Source organism: Anabrus simplex, chromosome 4 (genome assembly GCF_040414725.1).
Source record: "Anabrus simplex isolate iqAnaSimp1 chromosome 4, ASM4041472v1, whole genome shotgun sequence".
Classification (NCBI taxonomy): Eukaryota; Metazoa; Arthropoda; class Insecta; order Orthoptera; family Tettigoniidae; genus Anabrus; species Anabrus simplex.
The window spans coordinates 259,869,592-259,892,322 of NC_090268.1; the positions used below are offsets into that span (position 1 = coordinate 259,869,592).

The 22,731-nt window shown below is 39.6% G+C and overlaps 1 protein-coding gene across 1 annotated transcript in view; it reads left to right on the forward strand.

Annotated features, from left to right (window-relative positions):
• Nucleotides 1-22,731, forward strand: part of LOC136871867 (abnormal spindle-like microcephaly-associated protein homolog) — a 270,465-nt gene that overhangs the window by 92,208 nt on the left and 155,526 nt on the right. Inside the window, exons 6-7 of the mRNA XM_067145512.2 lie at nt 2,047-2,280; nt 11,289-11,629. Coding sequence (XP_067001613.2) covers nt 2,047-2,280; nt 11,289-11,629 — 575 coding nt within the window. The remainder of the gene's footprint in view (nt 1-2,046; nt 2,281-11,288; nt 11,630-22,731) is intronic.

The following is a 22,731-nucleotide window of genomic DNA, read 5'->3' on the forward strand; positions in this document are numbered from 1 at the left end:
ACTGGCATAACATCCCAGGTCAAGTTCAGAGGGATCCTATAGGAATCTTTTGGGATTCAAACAGGGGTCAGACGGGGAGATGGACGATCTCCCCTTCTATTCAGTTGTGTTCTTGACAAAGTGATTAGAGTTGCACTGCAAAATGCAAGGAATAGGTGGTATACAAATGGGATGCAAGAACAAAGGAATTGGAGTTGACTGTTTAGCTTTCGGAGATGATATTGTGGTTCTGTCAGACTCAATAGAGGAGGCGCACAGCCAAATTGCCGAACTCCGGGAAGAAGCATGTAAGGCAGACCTATGGACCTCCTTCGAGAAGACACACTACATGACCAACATCAAAACAGCACCTAGATGGATGACAGTTGGGAGAGAGAGGATTCAGAAAGTGGAAAAATTAAAATATCTGAGGGAGTGGATAGACAATAACCTGTCAGAAAGAGAGGGACTGTTATCGAGAATCAACAAGATGAATTTGGCATATAAACTAACTATGAACACTTACAACAAGAAGAATATCTCGATCGATGCAAAACTCAGACACTACCAGACAGTGATCCACCCGGAGGCTTTATACGTGGTGAACCTGGTAAAAGCAGGATTGGTCAGGAAGTTGGAACTAGTGGAGAGAAAGATTCTGAGGAAGATATTGGAACCCCAAAGAACAGAGGATGGATCATACAGAAAGAAAGGAAATCAAGAATTATATCTCAAGATGGAAAAGATCTCGGATACCATCTGGAAGAGAAGAGCCGTGTTCTTCAGACATATCTACGGAATGAACCCCGGGAAAACTGACCAGTCAGCTAAGATTTTTTGAGATCAGGAAAATTACAGTGTGCTGGTACCAGGAGGTGAAGAGAGACCTGGAAGAAATGGGAATACAAGGAACGGAAATCAACAACAGGGATACTTACAAGTCGAGGATCAAGGCCACAAAAAGATTAAAAGAAAAAGTTAGATCCCGTACCCAAGTGCCATGGACAGAAGAAAGGAAGAGATTGCTGAGTTAAAGGATGGAGTACTGCCCGAGAATTAAAGCCCAGAAACAGATGAAGCAGAATTCGAATTAATGTGATTCATAGTCGGCCAAAACTAAAGAAGAAGAAAGAGAAATGACTGCATGCTGAATAACATTGTTAAATCGCTTAATACCAAGGTGCTTCAACTGTCTGAACAGACGGAAATCACTGGGTGCCAGGTCGGAGCTATAGAGGTGGATTGTTCAGTAACCCCCTATGGAAAGTGCCGTAACAATTCATGCTTGCTGTTGGCTGTGTATGGTGTGCAGCAACACAACTCCAGGTGAGAGACGTCAGAGTCGTTCTTTGCAAATTGCTACCCGCAAATGCTCCAGTATCTCATAGTAACTAGCAGCATTCTGTGTCACTCCCGTGGTAAGAAAATCGATCATCTGGATCATCCTTCCTACAGCCTCAACACAACACCCGGTGTTTTCCATCTCTTCGGACCGTTGAAGAAGCACCTGTTTGGTCAACTACCTTCAGCGTTGCTACTAAAAATGGGAGCCGCCCCCTTCCATTAATAGTTTCCGGGAACAGTAGAAGGATTAGGATGAAAGAACTGTTTTATTTTAATAACTTGGCAAAAAATCGCCTCTTTAACACTCTTGGCCTATATTATTGAAATAAATATCTTCATTAGCACAATCTGTATTCAATGACAATACGGCCATTCACCATACCATCATGACTTGATTACAGGGACTGGACACAGATTTCTCCCATGCCGGTCAATTGGTATACCAATGCAACTAGTGCTAAGACAAGAATGGAAACTATGTTGAATAGTATTAGGTGCCCTTCTAGCATGTGTCCTTATATCTACCTGAAAATAAATTTTCTTCATGTGTGCTCTTGTTACCTTATATTTTGAAGCACCTTTATAGGTCCACACAATTTGATTTGAAATACAGTCGGCTTGGATTTGTAACAGATGATTTTGAAATCATATAAGATAGTAAGACAATTATTTATGCTGTCATATTTCAGAGTATTTATGCAAGTTGTTTTATTTGTGTTCCAGTGGATGTAGCTGATTTATGGAATAAATGCTGCAAGGAAGATGTTGCTCCTGCTCCTAGCCGGGAAACTGTTTCATCTTTATATCATACCAGCCATCGCTTGGATTCTCTTCGCAGAGCTGCACGTAGTTTATTTCAGTCTTTGGATGTTTCTGAAGTACTATCAAAAGTGCTCATTCATATTGATAAGGGTATTCTGTCTGTTCGTCAGGATCTAGACCTACACCTGGATGTTGGTTAGTGATAGCTTTGATGCTTTCATTTTACAACAGTGTTATAACACCGGCTTTCAAATCCTAACCACTGTTTATTTTCAAGGCCTGTTCAAAAAAAAAGGTAACCAGTAACCATACTTCAACAATAACTGTTTAGCTGACTTGCCTGTAGCCGAAGTACTCCCCTTATCTATTTATACAATGCTCCCAACAATGTGTCCTCACGTGTCCTAGTAGGCAATTTGCAAGATCATGTACATTTCCACCTGCGATTTCACTTTGATCTTTTCAGTCAACTGAAATTGTCTTTTCAGGGTGAAATTCAGTTTTGGGGAATGGAAGAAGTCTGACAGGGAAGCACAGTTGTCTTTGTGTTTGTCAAAAACTCACAAATCAACAGAAAGGCATGAGTTCATGCGTTGTCATGGTAGAGGCCCCAGGAGTTATTTCTCCAAAAGTCTAGTCTTTTTCTCCGGACATTTTCTCTCAAACATCTTAGAATCTTGAGATAATACCATTGTTACAAGTAATGAGCCTTAACAGCTCCAAAGTAACATCCTTATTGACTTGAAATTAAGTGGAAAGTTATTTATAAAAATGGTGAGACTCAAGCTAAGAATCATGGGATAAAATATAACATAAAAATGGATGATAAACTGTAAATGTTAAAACAGAAGTTCTAAGTCCTCTTTTAGTTGAACTATGTGAGTTTTTCATCCATTCATTCATTATAATCAATATTGATGGATCCATAAAATTCTTGATTCAAGATTTTTAAGTCTGTTGATTACATTAAGGTACTAAGTGTGATGTGATATTTATATTAGTGGTGAGAATAACAATGTTGTTGATCCTCAAATAATAGAATATTTGAGTGTATTCTTAAATACTTTCAAGTTGGTAATACCAGTGGTTCGCCGTTTGACCCTCAGGTAGGAATTTGTGGTGCACAACACCATCGATATCAAAAAAGACTGTAAACACTTTCACATTCAACCTAACTTGCCACACTTTCTTCATCAGTCTCGGTAAAAAAAATTCTGCACCACTGTGTGTCTCGGTAAACATTTTCCCCAGTGTGAAGCATAAGTTAATGTTGATATGCTATTCATAATATACAGGCATCTCTGCAACCACAGCACACAATCATCTTCTTCTTCACAGATTGCCTTATCCGTCCCAAATGTTGGCTGTGACCATGGCTACCATTGACTTGTCCACTGCTGTCCTGAAGAGTTGGGCAGAATTTATATTGAACCATTCCCTCTGGTTGGCTAACCTAGAAGTTGTTCTTCTGTCAGGTACTCTTTTACTATTCAGTTTCCCTACACTCAAGACACTCTCAAACTAAGGGCTGCTGAATGATAACTGTTTCCACTATGAATGGTGAATGGTTAGTTACTTAGGAAGGATACCAATATACCACATACTGGAAAATGCCAAGATTTTGCAATTGCGATGGTGTTTTCAAAGGTTGATTATTTTTATTTTTTAAACTTCTTTCTTATTTGGTTTACATTGCTCTGACTTAGGTTTTATGACAATGGAACAGGACAATTCTAGGACTATGGCGGAAGTGGCTGTAGCCTTAATTAGGGTATAAAGCCAGCGTTTCCCTCATGTGTAAATGGAAAACCACTGAAAACCATCTTCAGGACTGCTAGCTGTTGGTTCGAATCCATTATCTCCCAAATGCAAGTTCAAAGCTGGATGAATTAAACCATGTCCAACTTGCTCTGTATATGTTGAACAGGCCTTGTTTGTGTTATAGTTCAAACAACCTTGAGATAGCCAGGACATTCTTAGTTTCAGAATGAAGTGTGTAGGGAGACTGACATCAGTATTACATAGACTAAGTTTTCCTCACTTCAGGTAATCTGTATTTTAGTTTCCTTTACAAAGATGATCTGGATATCTCAGTATGGCATCTGATCTCTTTTTCAGGATTCAGATTGTCTGTTATGGTGCTCATTCAAGGTTTTGATAATTTAATGGAGATGCCTTTCTTAGGGTGTCCCTTATTTTGCTAAAAATTAAATTTAAATATTGCTATTTTTCAGTCAGATTTACTAAAAATAAAATTTCATCTCAGTAGGCCGATATTAACCCGTGCCGACTTGAGCATGAAATTTGAATGTTAGGAATTATAGCTTTTGTGGTTTTAAGTCTGTGGAAAAGCTATTGATACACGTTTAACCTTTAGAGTCTGACTCCTACTAGAATTGCCAGGAGAAGTATTGCTGAGTTGTTAATGAAAATAGCAGCAAGGCATGATGCTGACAGTGATGTGTCAGGACGAACGACTACGAGTTAGTGGACTATTTGAACTCTTCACCCTTTAATGGGAGTGATTCTGAGAATAATGATTCGGACAGTGACAGTAGTGAGGTTATGGCGGGAACCGCGCGAGTAATCTTAGTGATGGACCAAATGACGGTCCTGAGGAGGCGGAGGAGGAGGAGGAGGAGGAGGATGATGATGATGATGGCGGTGATAGTAGTAATGCTCTCCAAAGATCTGTGTTTCGGAAGGTTTTCATAGGAAGTGACACTCATCACCCTGCACCTGCCTATTAGTAAAATCCAGGTCCAAAGCATGTTCCACCTTGCAACGCAAAACCTGTTTCGTATTTTTATCTCTTCTTTATTCAGGCTCTGTGGCAGCTAATAGTAAAAGAAACTAATAGATATGCTACTCAATTCTTGAGGTCAGTACAACAATTGAAGCAGTGGCGGCCTGTTACTCTAAAGGAAATGAAAGGTTTTATTGCTGTATTCTTAGGGGAATTACACATGGACTGACGATATCTTCATACTGGAACATTTTATTCTCGAGTCATCCCATGGTTTTCAAATATGTTTTCAAGGAACAGATTCCAACAAATACTGAGGAAATTCTTCTACTTCATGAATAATGATTCATTGTTTCTACCAGGCCTTGAGAAATACGACCTATGTTCTTGCTTCATTCCTCTTGTGATCACATCAACAATTTGTTCAGACACCGCTACACTCCCCGCCTACACCTTAGCATCGACGAATCACTTGTTGGAACAAAATGTCATTCCTCTTTGTTGCAGTATCTTCCAGACAAACATCACAAGTGGGGGATAAAATTCTGGATGCTGTGCGACTCAATATCACATTGGGTTTCTTCTGCTTCCGCGGAGCAAAGAGCAATGTTGATAGGAAAAATATATAGAAACATGGACTAACATTTCTTGTTGTGACTAAATTACTGGCAATAGGCAACTACCTAATGAAGGGCTACTGCGATTAGTCTGGCCCAGTATTTGTTTTTTAAGGGCACATTCTTCACAGGTACTCTTCAGTGAAATAGTAAGGATTCCCTTCAGAACTGAAAGGAAAATTTGCTATTGGTGAGGCTAGGTACTTTAAAAAGGACGAGGTTCTGCGAGCTGGGTACCTGGAGAAAAAAATCTTTAAAAACATCCAATTTTGCTCTTGTCTACACATTCCATTGCCGAAAGCAAAACTAGCACTAAACAAAGAAAGAACTGACCTCCTAAGGAGGTAACGAAACCAACAATTATACACCAGTACAACGAATTTATGGGGAGTGTTGATGGTTTGGATATGATGCTATACACTTACCTAGATCAGCGCCAGCCACCCAAATTTTGGAAGAAGGTTGTCTTTTCAATTTTCGTGAGAACAGTGCTGAACACACACATTATCTATAAGGAAAACTCCTCTACCAAGAAAATGACGAGGTTAAAATTTACATCATCCATTATTCCTGAACTCAAAAAAGAGTGGATGTCAGAAAAGAACCTCTTATCTCCAGCACAACATCTGACAGATCCAAGTCCTCCCGGAGTGCTACTGGAAAAATTTCTGCGACGTAACCTAAAACAGTGTGCTGTGTATAGCAAGAAAAAGGGTGATCCAGTAAAGAGATCCCATTGACAGTGCATAAATTGTAAACGGGGGCTCCACCCATTATGCTTGGGGGTCCCCTAGTGTTAAAAGTGGTAGTGACTGAAAGAGTGTACATAAATACTTATGTACATGATTTTCTTGTAGATAGTGTTAAAAAATTGAATGAATACTAGGCAGAATATCCAGATTTTTTTTTACATCTGTCTACAAGCAATTGCACATCGTAAGACATTCTGACACGTCATTCTTTGGTGAGTACCTACGTATTTCGGGTAACTGTAGTAGGTCTGACAACTTGAAAAATATTATCTGCTCCATGTTAATTTCCTAGGAAAAAAATTTTACTTCCAGAAATGTGACCTTAGTTGGTATTATTTGCTATCAATATCAATACAGTCAAACTTTCTGAGCAATTTGGGACAATAATCAATTATCTGTATGTAGAATTTGTTCAGCCTTGCAATTTTGTCGTAAAGCTGGTAGCATTCTTAGCATACCCACTGTAAATAGGGTTAATTTCTAATTTTATATTACAATTTAATACAGTTTCACTCTTTAGAAGAACCTCCATGGCTCAGGTGACAGTGCACCGGCCTCTCACTGCTGGGTTCTGTGGTTCAAATCCCGGTCACTCCATGCAAGATTTGTGCTGGACAAAGCGGAGGCGGGACAGGTTTTTCTCCAGGTACTCCAGTTTTCCCTATCGTTCATTCCAACAACACTCTCAAACATTTCATTTCATCTGTCAGTCACTAATCATTGCCTCATTGGAGTGCGACAAGCTTTGGCAGCCGGCACAATTCCTAGAGGGGCACTTCATTCATTCCATTCCTGACCCAGTCGAATGACTGAAAACACTCTTTAGACTGTATTATGGTATTTAATTTTCTTGTGGATACTTACGCCACTTATGCATCCCTTCACATGTACTACAATTCTGAAATACATCGGTCCCTCTCCCTAAACCTGAGTAATATAACAAGATGCGTGTTTGCGGGCTAGAAGACAACAGGAATCATGAACGCCACTATTAATTCATCATGGGTACCTCGAGTGGGCCCGTAAAATGAGTACAGATACGCAGAACACGTACTTTAAAACAGGAGGTGGACATGCAGACCGGGAGCATGGTACTGTATAGGCTGGGAAGTGGGCACCGTAGGTCAAGTGTCACAGTAGCTCACGTGGCAAGTGGGCGGGGAGATAAGTGATAGTGGACAGTGCTTGATGTAGGAGGTTCGAATCCCACATAAGAATTTTTTTAAACAGCCAGTTGCCTGGGATGTGGTAAGGTTGCATACTTGATACCTTCCAAGGACTGATTTGTTTATTTGACCCTGTAAAAGACCGTATGTATTGTTGCATTGGGTATGGCACTGGCTTGGACGAGGGTGTAGAGATGTTAGACTGTGGCAAGTATAGGCTGGGAAGTGGCCGCCGTAGGTCAAGTGTCAGTAGCTCACATGGCTAGCGCACGGTAGAATGTGTGATAGCTAACAGTGCTAGAGGGTTAGAAGGTTCAAGTCCCATGCAAGTACTTTTTTTAAAGCCAGTTGTCTGGGATGTTGCAAGGTTGTATACTTAATAACCGGTATTTTTCACTGACTGATTTGTTTATTTGGCCCTGAAATGCGCCGTTGTTATGGAGCTAGGTTGATAGAGGCTAGGGAACATGTGACAGAATTTCAGTTATCCACGTTGTTTAATGCAACACCTGCTCTAACTCACTACCTCCGTGGTCAATACAGAACTCTGCACAATGTTGTAAGGACCATCTGGCCCGTTGCAACATCTGTGGCGTAATGGATCGGCATGCCTTGCTGATGAGCTGTCTAAGGTGACAAGGACTGGCCGGCTCCTGTGTATACATCTGTTGTTTTACATGGCCCCATAGAAAAAATCCAGGGGTTTAAGATCGGGCCATTTGGCGGGCCAGGGGACAGGTCCTCCCCTTCCTATCCATTTATCAGGATATGTCGCATGGAGATGGTTCCTGGCGACTATCGCCACGTGCGGTGGAGCTCTGTCATGTTGAAACTGCATCCTACAGCGGACAAAATGGTGGTGGTTCATCTTGGAGAAACCACAGATAGCGTTGGCTGGTCGGATGCCCCTCAAAGGAATGGGGACCGACGAGGTGATCGCCCATGATTCCACACCATGCATTCACGCCCCAGTGTACCTGAAAAGCTGTCTGTCACACTCAATGGGGATTATCCACACTCCAGTGACGCGTATTATGGCGATTAATGGTTCCATTCTTGTGGAATTGTGCTTCGTCCGTAAATGAGAGAGTCCTAGAATAGCAGGATCAGTGACCATATGCTGTAGGATTCATTGACAGAACACCACCCAGGCAACAAAATAATGACCATGGAGCTCCTGGTGTAAGTGCAGATGGTATGGGTGAAAGCCGGTGGGTATGCAGTCTCTGCATAACAGACGCTCGACTGATGTTCGTCTCCTGTGCATGGCCTGTGTGTTAGTATGAGGTTTACGCCGCAGACGTCACGGAATGATCTCAAACAGGCCGTGTCCTTCCCAGGGATGCAGTATCCCACAGGCATCTTTCCACACTCCACAATGTCATGCCTGTTGATTGTCGCCTATCCGGATAGCGTTCTTGGTACAGGCGTTGTGCCTGGTATGCATTCTGTCTAGCTTCTCCATAGATTAGTAATATAACCTCGTACTCGTGGCTGGAATACATCTCGAGGCAGTGAATAAACTTTGTGTTGTGAATTCCTTCGAAGGAGGGGAGTTCGCGCAGCTACATACTTGCCTGCAATCGCATGTTGTCATCATTCCAATGGGGCATACTTTGCCCTACCTGTGGTCTACGAAGCTTGGAACATGTATGACATAGCTAACTGGCTACAGACAATTATCTCCTCATCCTCGTCCAACCCAGCACCGTACCCAATGCAACAATACATACGATCTTTTACAGGGTTAAATAAACAAATCCGTCCTTGGAAGCTATCAAGTATGCAATCTTACCACATCCCAGGCAACTGGCTATTAAAAAAAATTATTGTATGGGATTCGAACCTCCTACCTTGAGCACTGTCCATTATCGCATATCTCCCTGCCCGCTTGCCATGTGAGCGACTGCGACACTTGACCTACAGCGCCCAGATCCCAGCCTATATAGTACCGTCCTCCCAGTCTGTGCGTCCACCTCCTGTTTTAAACTACGTGTTCTGCATATCTGTACTCGTTTTACGGGTTCATTCGAGGTACCCATGATGAATTAATAGTGGCATTCATGATTCCTGCCATCTTCTAGTCCGTAAACAGTCATCTTGTTATATTACCCCGGTTTATGGAGGGGGCAATGTCTTTCAGAATTGTAGTAAATGTGAAGGGATGCATAAAACTGGATTGCAAGGGGCTAGTGGACCACCCGGTGTAATGTCTCGTTTGTTCATGCCACTTGCATCATAGATTTTCAACTTACAAATGTACCCTGCATGGGGTTCACACACTATCCTTACCAAAATCCCGTACTTGGTTATTTTTCCTGGATTGTAAACCTGGAAATGCAAGTAGCCCCTTCAAGCTAACATTCCTTCATCAAGAGCGATTTTTTTGGTCCTGAGTGTGCGAAACTGAAAATTGGTTGCTGAACCTTTTGGGATCGGCCTACTTTTGTATTGCTATCATGATTTCCCTCATAATGACTGCTATCACTAAAGTGCAAGAACGACAAAATGTTTTCGAAATGGATTCGTGCCATAGTTTTCGAAAAATCGGCGACCCAGAAATAGTGTCCTCTGTCCAATACATTTTTAAATCTGGTTTCTGAATTACAAACATTAGTCCTAAAAACTGTTTCATCTCATTTACATTGATCCATTTCCACGTATGAAAAATAGAATATTTAGTGAAAGAACGTGGTGCTGTGCTAATAACTTGTTCCATGTAATGGTTTGCTTGATGGCATATGTATTCAAGAAAATAGTCATTTACAAATAAATTGACAAAAGACAATTTCATTGCTACTTTCAATTTCAACATTTAGTCCTACCCGGCCAGTGAAATTGATAGCAGGCGGCAAATAAGACGGATTACAAGTAATAAGGCGGTTGCGTATTGGTTTTCTGAACATGCTGAATTTCACTTTGTCCAGAGTCTGGTATATCATCATCAGAATTGCTATCGCTATCACTGAAATCAGGGACGAGTTCATTACTAGAATCATTGTTCAGTAGTATGTCTTCAATGTTTTCACTTCGAATACTGCCTTTGTAACTAGTCATCTTATCATGAGACAATAACGTACTTTACTACACACCCTCACAAGAATATCACAACTGGCTTAGGTCTGTGTTTACTAAAAAAAAAAAAATAAATTTGGTACTAAATTCAAAACGATGTTTACATCGTGCGACCTGAAATGCCTTAACTCGGATACGGTCCCCTACATAGGCAGCTTTTAAAGGCATTAAGGCATCCATGAGAGTGAATGTGCAACCGCAGCCTACAGATCCAGAAAAATTATATTATATTCCAAGACATTGGCCAGGAAAGCCTAAGCTGCTACGTTGTTCATCTGTGTTAATTTCCTGCATTACCACTTGGTTTCTAAAAGATTATATTCATTCCTTTCTGTCTGCAACTCTACCATCAGAATTTAAACTAATACACTTGGGAATTGATTGTGCACAAAAGAATTAATTCTTTGTTCCATTGAAGAGGGAAATTGGCAACAGCCTCATTAGATCTATTATGCTACTTTGATAACATGTGCATGTAGATATGTAGAGTGTGCTTGTGCAATGCTTCTGCAGACTGTCGTTAAAAACTAAAAACCAAGCAAGTTGGCCGTGCGTTTAGGGTCATGCAGTTGTGAGCTTGTATTTGGGAGATAGTGAGATCAAACCCCTCTGTCAGCAGCCCTGAAGATGTTCTGTGGTTTACCTTTTTCACACCAGGCAAGTGCTGGGGCTGTACCTTAATAAAGGCTACAGCCACTTCCTTCCCACTGCTAGTCCTTTCCTAACCCATCGTCATCATAAGACCTATCTGTGTCGGTATGACATAAAGCAAGCTGTAAAAAAAGAATCCTGTTTAAAATCTATTTCTATTTATGTATTTTAAGCATATCTAATTCTCTTTTTCCAGGAATGAAACAAAGCATTGTGCAACTCATCCTCTGTTACAATCCTCTTTGGCTTAGGATTGGGCTTGAGACTATTTATGGCAAGACAATACTACTGGAGTCAAATTCTGATGTTGTTGGTTTGGTTGCTTTTGTTGTTCATAATCTACTCTCAGACCCATATCTTGTGGAACAATATTCACATAAAGGTGTACTGCATTCATACAAGCCTGGCTTTGAAACAGCTATGAAAAAATTCATTCTTAAGAAATTTTTATTTTTGGTTTACTTCTTGGATTATGCAAAAGAGAAGAAACTAATTGCCCATGATCCATGTCTCTTTTGCAAGGACGCAATGTATAAGGTATGTTTATTTCATTATGAGTATACTAATCACATATTGTAGTTTTGATGCATATGTATTTCCCTGATGAGTTTGGAGGTACAAGTACACTCAAAGCTTTCCATGTCTCCCATACTACTAAAGTTCCATTGATGCAGCTTAGTTAACTAGACCTCCGTTCATGTTGCTAAAGGTTAGTTTGTCATTTGAGTAATTCTGAGACTGTTTGGCTATCTTTTAAACTTCAGTTACAGTCAGAAAATTATCGAGTATAAAACATACTAATTTCAAACAAGAGGATAAATCTGAACATTGTCAGGACTTTTATGAAAAAATTGAAATTTATTAGGATTTGTAGAAATATCCCTGGTTTGCCCATTTCTATAGTGGCAGAGTCGATTCCTCAACACATTTTAATTTCTTCATTTGGTAGCACTGTTCCGCTAACAGATGGCGTGACGCATCTTGTCTTGTGATCCTAGAAGTTTACAGATGCTTCTTACTCATTTTCATCCATAGAAACAATCTCCTTGTATAAGTTCCCATGGAAACAAATCGGTGAGTCGCTGCTATATGAACTAAAATATATCATATAATGGTGCTATATTTGTTATATCATATAATGGTGCTGTAATTATATGCATTAGGGAGTTAAAAGTGCACCTTTGTTGTAACTTCCATCTACAATATTTTCATTTTAGTTAGCTTGTATGTAGCATAGATGCTGTAATAACATTTATAACAACATAAGTTTGTTCACCTACATGAGTTATAACATGGCTTATGGAAGTCCGTCAGCTTAAAAACTGAGTGTTTGGCTGGACAAAAGTTATGGATATGATTTTGCAAATATAAAAGATGATTTTGTGAGCGATGAAGATGGTGAACAAGGAAATATTAGAGAAATATATTCTGATACAGACAGTGAAAATGATGAGTGCTCAAGTACCTGCCACCAGCACATAGTCCATTGTTACACCCCAGAGTCGCCTCCCACACCACATGACTTTCTGGTGAGAAATCTTGGCCCACAAAATACTCCAGGTAAGAATGCAATGTGCCGCCCCCATGGTGTAGGGGTAGCGTGCCTGCCTCTTTCCCGGAGACCCCGGGTTCGATTCCCGGCCAGGTCAGGGATTTTTACCTGGACCTGAGGGCTGGTTCTAGGTCCACTCAGCCTACGTGATTAGAATTGAGAAGCTATCTGACGATGAGATAGCGGCCCCGGTTTAGAAAGCCAAGAATAACGGCCGAGAGGATTCATCGTGCTGACCACATTACACCTCATAATCTGCAGGCCTTTGGGCTGAGCAGCGGTCGCTTGGTAGGCCAAGGCCCTTTATGGGCTGTAGTGCCATGGGGTTTGTCTGGTTTTTAAGAATGCAATGTCTATTGAGTATTTCTACGTGTTCTTCACAACACCAGTTTGATCAGTGTTAGTGAGGGAAACTAACAAGTGGCCTCAAAATTCATCTTCAAACACAGGGATTATTTAGCCATCCACCCTCACAATTTGTATAAAAAGTGGAAGGATGTGGCTGGTACAATCTTGAAAAACTTTATTTCAGTGTGTTTGAGTATGGGAAGAAATCATGAACATTACTGGAACCAAGCACCATTTAAAAAAAAAAATTACTTCTCCAGGACCATGCCTTTAAAACTTATAATCAGATTTCTTCATCTAAATTCTAATGAGCCCATTCCCCCTGGCCAAGCTTGATTTGACCCTAGGCACAAAGTTAGGCCTTTTATGGATCACATGATCACAAAGTTCAAACATCGTTATGTGCCAGAAGAACTTACAGGTACTTGTATATGTGTAAATGAATCAATGATAAGGATGAAAAATCATGTTTATATATATAGTATATGCCAAATAAGCCTTCTAGATTTGTTTTGGAAAAGTTTCAGTTGTGTGAATATCGTACTGGTTACAAAATGCATATGGAACTTTACAGTGGGAAAGCTCTTTTTCAAAGAAGGAACCCAAAAAGACTTGTCATCAGATGGTCATGGAATTAGTAGACAAAAACAAAGTATGTGGAAAGGGATATCACTTGTTTACTGACAATTTATACACAAAATTTCCTTTGGCAGAGGCTCTGTGTCAAAAGGACATTATGTTGATTGCAAAAATTATAACTAATTCTAAAAAACTGCCCCATGATCTTATAAATTCTAGATATAGACCACCTGAAACCATGTAGTACAGGAAAATTCTGTTCTGACTGGGGGGGGGATCATAGAAAAGAAAGGTCGTAAGACAGTTTTCCTGCTGTCGACTTGTACACATGCCAGTTAGGAGTAGAAGTGAGAAAGAAAATGTGAAACCTCTCATGATTATGGTCTGCAATAAGGGAATTGGTGGTGTTGAACTCTCTGATAAAAATATTTATCACATAAGCTGCAACAGACCAACCAGGCGTTACTGGAAGTAAATGTCTTTCAATTTTTTAGACATGGCTTGTCAGAATACTCTGTCAACAAAATGCTGCTTCCCTATAATGGACAAGTACAGTTTTGTTGTGTCAGTTATGGAAGATCTTGTATCTGATGAGCCAGCACCTCAGGCTCTACTTCCAAGTGTGACGATGATGGACGTAAGAATGAGTTTGTTCACCTACCAGGTTGACAAGAAAGATTGTATGTCGTATGTAGCCATACGAAGACGAGAGGGAGATCCAGCTTCTGGTGTCCTGGTAGTAATGTGGGAGTTCATTTACTTTGTTGGCCTCATCTAGAACATTACTACAGAAGTAGCCTTAGGGTGAATAGGAGAAAGGTGTAGACAGGCCAGCATATATGGGAAAATATATTTTTTATCAAAAAAACATTATTGCATAGACTTGAAACATTCACACATATTATGTGCATACATGTACACCATTTTGTATATCTTGGCTTTTATTTTTCATGTTTCATCTTGTATTTTAGGTTGTTAAAATTTTGATATTGCTCATGAAATAATAATTTCAGTATTTTCAAGTCTCAATTTTTTAAATATATATATATATATCTCAAGCCTCACAGAAAATTTAGCGTTACCATCTGAATCTCTGGTTTATTAGCTTTTCAACGATATTCAACAGTGCCAAGGAACATTGTTCACAATAGGATGAAAATAAGAATCCACTTGCTAGGTAAATATTACACAAAATGGCTGCTGGTACAGAATTTAACATTGCTGGTTCTAGGGTTAAAGAGGCGTGAGTCACAGCCACAAAAATTCCAAACATTACATGAGAAAAATTAACCTTTTTATAAGTTTACTAAAGATACTACAGTCTCTTGAGGATTTGAAGTTTCTCTTACATACTGTATTTAACTCACAAGAAGTTGTTAAGCCTGGATGAGTTGGGCTTAACAAACATTTTTTTCATGGAGAATGGTAACATGCATATTGTCTCATAATCTCCATTATCATTTTTGTTATTCACCACCAACTTCAAGATATGAGATTACAGTTTGTAAAGTAAGACATAATACAATACTTGGAAAATATGAAGATCTGTAAACTACTGGGCTCAGTTGAATCTAACTTTACAAGAGATAATTAGGTAGATTATTATTTAGAATGATATGAATTGATAAGGAAAGCAGTAACATACCAATTATGAATCAATCTGGTAAATATTAATTTTTGCTCATTTGAATGATTTACCATTACAGTAGGAATGCAAACTGTATTCTGTATCCTGCAGGACAAAATTCCTGCATCTTAGTGTCTGCAAAAACATATAGTGGGATGTAAAACCATTAACATTATTATTATTGTATTCTGTACACAAAATATTTGTGACATTCATTAACCTTTTAAGTGCTCAGTTAGCAGTTGACTGTTTGGTACCTCAGTACTGAGTTTTTTCATTTGTATGTAAAAAAAGTTTGTAGAAGCCTCGATTTTTAACTTATCAGTGGGGTTATTAGCTTAAAATGTTTATAAATGTTGGTTCTTTATAAATGTAAATGCAAATGGAAAATTCTACACTTATGTTCTATATTGGAGTTCTCATGCACCGTAATTAGACAGGCGAAGCAGTGCTGGACCAGCCCCGTTAACCCGTCTATAGGCGGGCATAGCACTCATCGGGTTAAGGAATTAATTTTATTTTACTTTTATGGAACTAGATGGTGGTACCTAACTTATATACTCCTAGTTAATATACTTTGTCAGAATGGTTAATTACAGACTTCCTTGTATGCCTCTTCTTGCTGTCTTCCCTAAATGTTTGCAATAGAACTTCGGCAGAAAATTGTCAATTAGATTTGAACAGTGTGTTTATATAGTGCTCCAGAAATATATAAACAGAATTATCATTCCCATTTTGCAATATCTCAGGCAGATGCTAAATGTTTACAGTATTCTTGGTCTCCGATTAAATTGTATATCATGTGCATAAACAGTCTTATGGCTGAATGACAGGGTAAATAAACTCTCATTTTATTCTGATAAATTCTTGAGCTCCCTCTGTGAATGAGTGATAGTGTGTCGACCTCCAGATCCCTAAATTGAGAGTTCAAACCTGGTAGTCTGATGTCATATGATGGCAAGTAAGAGATCTGTTGCTATACATTTGATGTTTATCTGGCATAATCAAGTCAGCCATGTATCATCCAGAGGAGGTAATGTTTCTCTGCCTTTTTGTTGAGTAAAACAGAATGCCTAAATGGCATCAAATTAAAATACCTGCACACACTAGTCTATGCTGTATTATTATTATTATTATTATTATTATTATTATTATTATTATTATTATTATTATTATTATTTTAGGCCTACAATGGACCATGTGGTTCTTAACGCTGGTGGGCTTTTTTCTCCTTCTTAGCCCAGTATTCCTTCATTCTAGCACTATGGGTGTCTTTTCTTTCTTGAGTCCATTTCACTCCTACTCCTGGATGCAGTTATTTAGCCATTAGGAGAGAGTCAGATGTCTTGATTAACTTTCTGACCTTATCTCAGTTGTAAATGTCAATGTGATCAATGTTTATGTATTGTAGATCTCTCCGAACTAAATTCGTCCATTTGGCATTTGTTGCTTTGCCTCTAGATACAGTGTTGAAGATCCTTGAAGTGAGTCTCTGGCTGTTCATCCTGGCTATGTGACCATAGAATATTAGTCTTTTCTTCCTCATAGCTGATGTAATGCTCTCTATTTTACTGTACAGTTCCTTGTTGTGCCTGATTCTGTACCCATCTCCGTCTTTAATGGGACCCATAATCCTTCTGAGGATCTTTCGCTCTTTCGTTTCCAGTTTTCTGAGTTGTCTTTTCCAGGTCATGTTTAGGCATTCTGAGGCATACAGTACAGATAGTCTTACTACAGTATTGTGGTGTCTAAGTGTATGATTCAAGGAGAGGGATTTAGACTTGTATATGTTCTTACAAATATGATAAGCCCTTTCTTATTTAGTGCATCTACTCTTCATTGCAAGGTCCTCATTAATATTTGGGGTTATCCATTCTCCAAGATATTTGAATGAGTTGGCCTTTCGTATTATTTTGTCCCCCAAAGAAATGAAGTTGGGAGCTTCTCTGATGTTCGTCAGAAAAACTGTTTTGTTGACAGCGATTTTCAGCCCTACTTTAGCTGCTATGTGTTCAAGGGAGGATAGCTGGTACATAGCTTCTTCCATACTTGAAGCTAAGAGTGTAAGGTCATCTGCGAAGGCTAAGTAAGTGACTGTTAACTAGTCTTTTTTGTAGCCAATTTTTAATCCAGAGTTGTCGGCTAGTGTATTCGTCCATTCCCGAATGACCTTCTCCAGCAGGCAGTTAAACAGGATGGGGGACAGACCATCTCCTTGTATAACACCTGTTTTGATCTCGAAGCTTTTTGATAATACCCCTCTGAATTTACTTTGGACATGGTGTTCATCAGAGTACCCTTCACAAGATTCAAAGTCTTCTTATTCAGTCCCAGTTCAGTTAACGTCTCTGTCTACCGAGTCGTAGGCCTTCTGGAAGTCAACGAAAATTGCTCCATAAGGTGAGGCGCTGAGGTTTTTATAGGTAAAGATAGTTTTGACGTTCAGAATCTGCTCTGTGCATGACCTTGACTTCCTAAATCCAGCTTGGTACTCTCCTATGCTGGAGTCTAATTGTGCCTCCACTTTTTTAAGCGGTGCTTTAGAGAAGATTTTGTAAGTCACTGATAGGAGAGAGATCCCTCTATAGTTGTTAGGGTCTAACTTGTTTCCTTTCTTGTGCAGTGTGTGGATAATAGCTGAAGTCCAATACCTTGGTAGTGATTCCATCGTCCAGATGTCGGTTATGATCCTGTGGATACTGTCAATTGACTCTTCATCTGGATGTTTCCATAATTCTGCAATGATGCCGTCTTCGCCTGCTGCTCTTGTTAGATTTCAGTTCAGAGATCTATTTGATTTCTTCTTTGGTAGGAGGAAGGGAGTCAGGGTTAGTAACATTCTTGGGTTGAATTGTAGTTTTTCCTTGGGTTTTTCTGCATTGAGGAGTTCATCAAAATATTTTTCAAGGGCTATAGTACAATCTTCATTGTTCATTTTCAGTTCTCCATCTGGTCCTCGAAGGTGAAGTGTTGGGGCTGAGTAAGCATTTGTCTGAGATTTTAGAGTTTTGTATGTTACTGATGTTGTTTCATTGATAGTCTTTCTCTGCCTGATTTGTGATGTTGTTATATTGCCTCTTAGTATTTCTGATGGTTAGGAAGGCTGCATGATTTTCCGAGCTTTTGTTGCAGTTCCATTTCACCCATGCCTGTCTTCTCTCCTCTATTGCCTTATCACATGTTGGCATCCACCATGGGTGCTTTGCAAGGATGGTCTCTGTTGCTGCTTCTATCCGTGCCTTCTGTAGGTTATTATTATTAAGGGGCGGATTTTAATGACGTCATATTTTTGCTTGAAAAGTCATATTTTGGACAAATTTAAGATATTGGTCATATTGCTGCTTGATGTGCAATAGTCATATTTCCTATCATATTCTAAGCATTTTCATATTGAGTGAATTTTTTTGGCAAGCTATTCGGCGAGAGAATCTTGCTGTAATAGTTAGGGAGTCTATTTGTGGGCTGAATATTACTGTCTATGCAGGAATGGGCAGGTAGCAGGTAACTGGAATTATGAACAAGGGATGATCTTGAAATTTCCTAATGAGGAGCACAAAGTGATTGTCAATACTCAGGAGAAAGGCATCCTGGGATGCATATATAACTACTGAACTGGTATTTCTGTTTCCTAGAAAATAGAGGACTGTCTGGCTTGTTGTTTTGAAAGTCACTTCTTCAGTGTAGTTTCAACATGCCTAACTGAAGTGTTCAGAGAGTGTGAAAATTAAGGCTGTTTGTTAATGAATTTGGAGAGCAGAATTTTGGTAGTGATTAGTGTTATTTTATATTGTAAACTGTGTGAAGTGAAAGTATGTGTTCAGAAACATTTTAATGTGCAACAACACTGCGCTACAACTAAACATCAGAAGTGCTTGATAAAATATTCCGCAGCAGAGAATGTGCAGTGTTTGCTTTATGAAAGGGCCTCATGTGCAACTACTGCTCTGTCAGACAACATATCAGAATTCTGTAAGGATCTCTGCAGAATGATGGTTACTTCAAATATTCCCTTGAAAAAACTGGACAGTACCAGCTTCAGGTCCTTCTTAGAGAAGTATATCAATCAACCTATTCCCAATGAATCAACTTTGAGAACATTTTATATCTCTAGTCTCTATAAAAATCTTTTAAAGAAGATCTGAAGTTCTCAGCCACAAGATATGGGTTTCATTTGACGAAACAACCAACATAAATGGGAGGTGCATAGCTAATGTAATTATTGGCATTCTGATAGATCACAAGTCCAGTAACATGTTTCTCCTGACGTGTATGGTTTTAGAGAAAGTAAATCATTCCTCCATTGCAGTGCTGTTTGATGATGTTATGAAGTTACTGTGGCCAGATGGGGTAAAAGAAGCAACATACTACTTATAACTGATGCCGCCCCATACACGAAGAAGGCAGCCGAACGACTAAATCTACTTTATCCAAAAATGGTCCTCGTAACATGCCTTGCCCATGCTTTGCATAGAATGGCCGAAGAGGTTCGGATCAATTACCCTGAAGTAGAAAAGTTAATTGCAAATTGCAAGAAAATATTCCTGAAGGCTCCCCTTCAAGTTCAAAAGTTGAAAGAAGCTGCTTCTACTCTGCCTCGTCCACTGCAGTCTGTCTTTACTCGTTGAGGAATTTGGCTTGACATTGTTCAATATTACTGCAGCAATTATGATTCCTTCAAGACGATTGTTCATGAATTTGATCCTTGTGATTCATCATCTGTCAGGATTGTGCAAAATTTGTTTACTTCTGCCAGCTTGATTAGAAATTTGGCGTTCATATTATAAAATTTTGGTATGATGCCAAGAGCAATCACTCGTCTTGAAACTGTGGGGCTTCCACTAAGTGACACGCTGGGTATTGTGAAGAACATTGAGTGTGATTTAAAGAAAGGGAAGGGTGGAGTGGCTGAAAAAATTTCTGAAAAACTGCAGAGTGCTGTTCTCAAATGAAGGTTATTCTATGCTTCGTAAGATAATTGACATTCTATGTGGACACCTTACAACATTTGAAGATTTTCAGCAGCAGTTTTCTCCGGAGGACATGACCTTGTTCAAATTTGCCCCCATAACATTGTGTGACATCAAGCAGAGTTTCTCCAGATACAGACTACCAAAGAGGGTTTGACTTCGACAGTTTGAAAATGCACATGATCATCCAGTGCAATTTCACTGCCGGAAAGGAATACTAAGACCAGGTATGGATATTTTCGTCATCATTTTTATAGAAATTGCTGATTCAGAATGAGTTAAATACTTTATCAGATAATCATCTGTTGCTAATTATTTCTTGATTTTCAGGATACGTGTGCTGTCGTATCTGAAGATTAAAAAAAAAAAAAAAAAGAACTTTGTGATTAACAGAAATTGAATGTAACAAACAAAACTGAGAAATGTTCATGTATAGGCCTAAATTAATCAATTCTTCTTCTTCTCCTTCTTCTTCTTCTTCTTTTATGACCGCATAGGATCACTTTAGTCAATCCATTGTTCAGGTCTCTTTGATGGAATTGTTCGGGCTTTGTGGTCCTCCTAGTACGTCTTCAGACGCTCCAGTCTTCGTGTCCTTACAATGTGAGGTCATATTTTTTTTTCGTTTTTGCTCATGTTAAAGATTTTTTAGTCATATTTGCTTCCATATTTCGAAGATTTTTAGGTCATAATATCATCATCATCATCATCATCATCATCTCAGAAATTTCAATAAATACTGAAGGCAAAGCAACTTCCGAACAACAGCTACTCCTATGCTGCAAAAAGAGTTATGATATTTTAGGTATTCGAGGGCTGAACAGTATCCACCCAAACATTCCTGGTAGGAAAATAGCTGTAGAAAGGCCACATTCACACAGTGAAATTGCCATCTTCTTGAAACCATAAATTCAAGCCAGTAATGCTCATTTTACTGTTGAAAATATTGACATTGTCTCCTTGGAGCTCAGCAGTTATGATCTCCTCATTATGTAAACTTCCTTGTACAATTTTCTCATTTAACCAACCTGGATTCAAAGCGCACTCTCTGCAGCATTGAATGTGGTTTTCCATGGTTTCCCATTTTCGCATCAGGAAAATCCCTTAATCAAGGCCATGGTAGGTTCCTTCACGCTCCTGCCCCTTTCCTGTTCCATCGTCGCCATAAGACCTATCTGTGTCAGGGTCACATATAGCAAATTGTACAAAAAGAAAGGAAAAAGGAAATATAGTTCAAAGATGCTGATATTGTATGTGCAAGGGTGAACCAAAAGTAATTTACACTAGCTCGCCGTGAGAGCACGCTCTGTGTCATGACCGTGGCCAACACAGAGCAAGCTACAGTAACTGCTGACATCCGGTAGGAAGGTTTGTGTGGTATCCCGTCATGTTCTGTGTACAGAGCGGGCTAGGCTCGATGGCGTGTCAATTGGATGTTCTCTTCAAATTGGAGGTGCGTGCAACAATCAGATTTCTACGGGCTAAACGGCTCAATTACGGGCAATCACTACAGTATATGGTGAGTGTTCAGTTTCTTGCCCATGTATTGTACTTGTAAAGTGGTGTAAGCAATTTGACGCACAGATCTCACTGATGAATATCGCGAAAACTGGCCCGCTACGTCCAGTACCGTTGCAAATGTTGACCATGTGGATGGGATCATTAGAGAGAATCGGCACATAACACTGCAGGAAAATACCAGCATGTTGAACATTTCGTATGGCAGCGTGTTCTCCATTGTTCACCAGCACCTTGGATTTCGTAAACTGTCTCAAGAATGGGTCCCACGTCTGCTCACCGATGTTTACAAGGAACAACATTTCCAATCGTCACTGGCATTTTTGCAATGGTATTCTGTTGAGGGCAACAAGTTTCTGCGGTGGATCATCACAGGGGATAAAACGTGGGTCCACCACTTCTCCCCTAAAACAAAGAGAACATTAATGGAATGGGTGCACGCCAGATCACCACCACGAAAGAAGGCCAAGGTCCAATCATCAGCAGGAAATGTAATGGCGACAGTGTTTTTTTGACATGGAGGGTGTGGTGCACGTGGAATTTATGCCGACAAGCACAACAATCAACTTGGCTTCCTGTTGTCAAACGTTGAACAGGTTGAGTAAAGCAATTAAAGAAAAGTGGCAGGGAAAATTGAGTGCTGTTTTTTTTTTTTTTTTGCACGATAACACACCACCACACACGGCATGCTAAACGTCCGAACTGCTGCAGCGATTCATGCAGTCCGGATTTAGCGCCATGCGATTATTATATGATCGGTAAGCTGAAAAAGGAAGGTGGACGACGATTCCGAAATGAGGTGAAGCAGCTGTTTCCAGGTGGTTACATAGCGCTGAAGGCGATTTCTACGCATCCGGAATCGGTTAACCATTCCAAGAAATGTTTAGTCTCTTGGGGACTATGTGGAAAAGTGAACCTACATTGCATGATGACATAACCGCGTTGCCTATGTGTAGGTGGTTTCATAAATGGCCATAACTTGGAAGTGTAACTTACTTTTTGATTTGCCCTCGTATGTCTGCCACTTAATCCCCACTTCTGATAATAA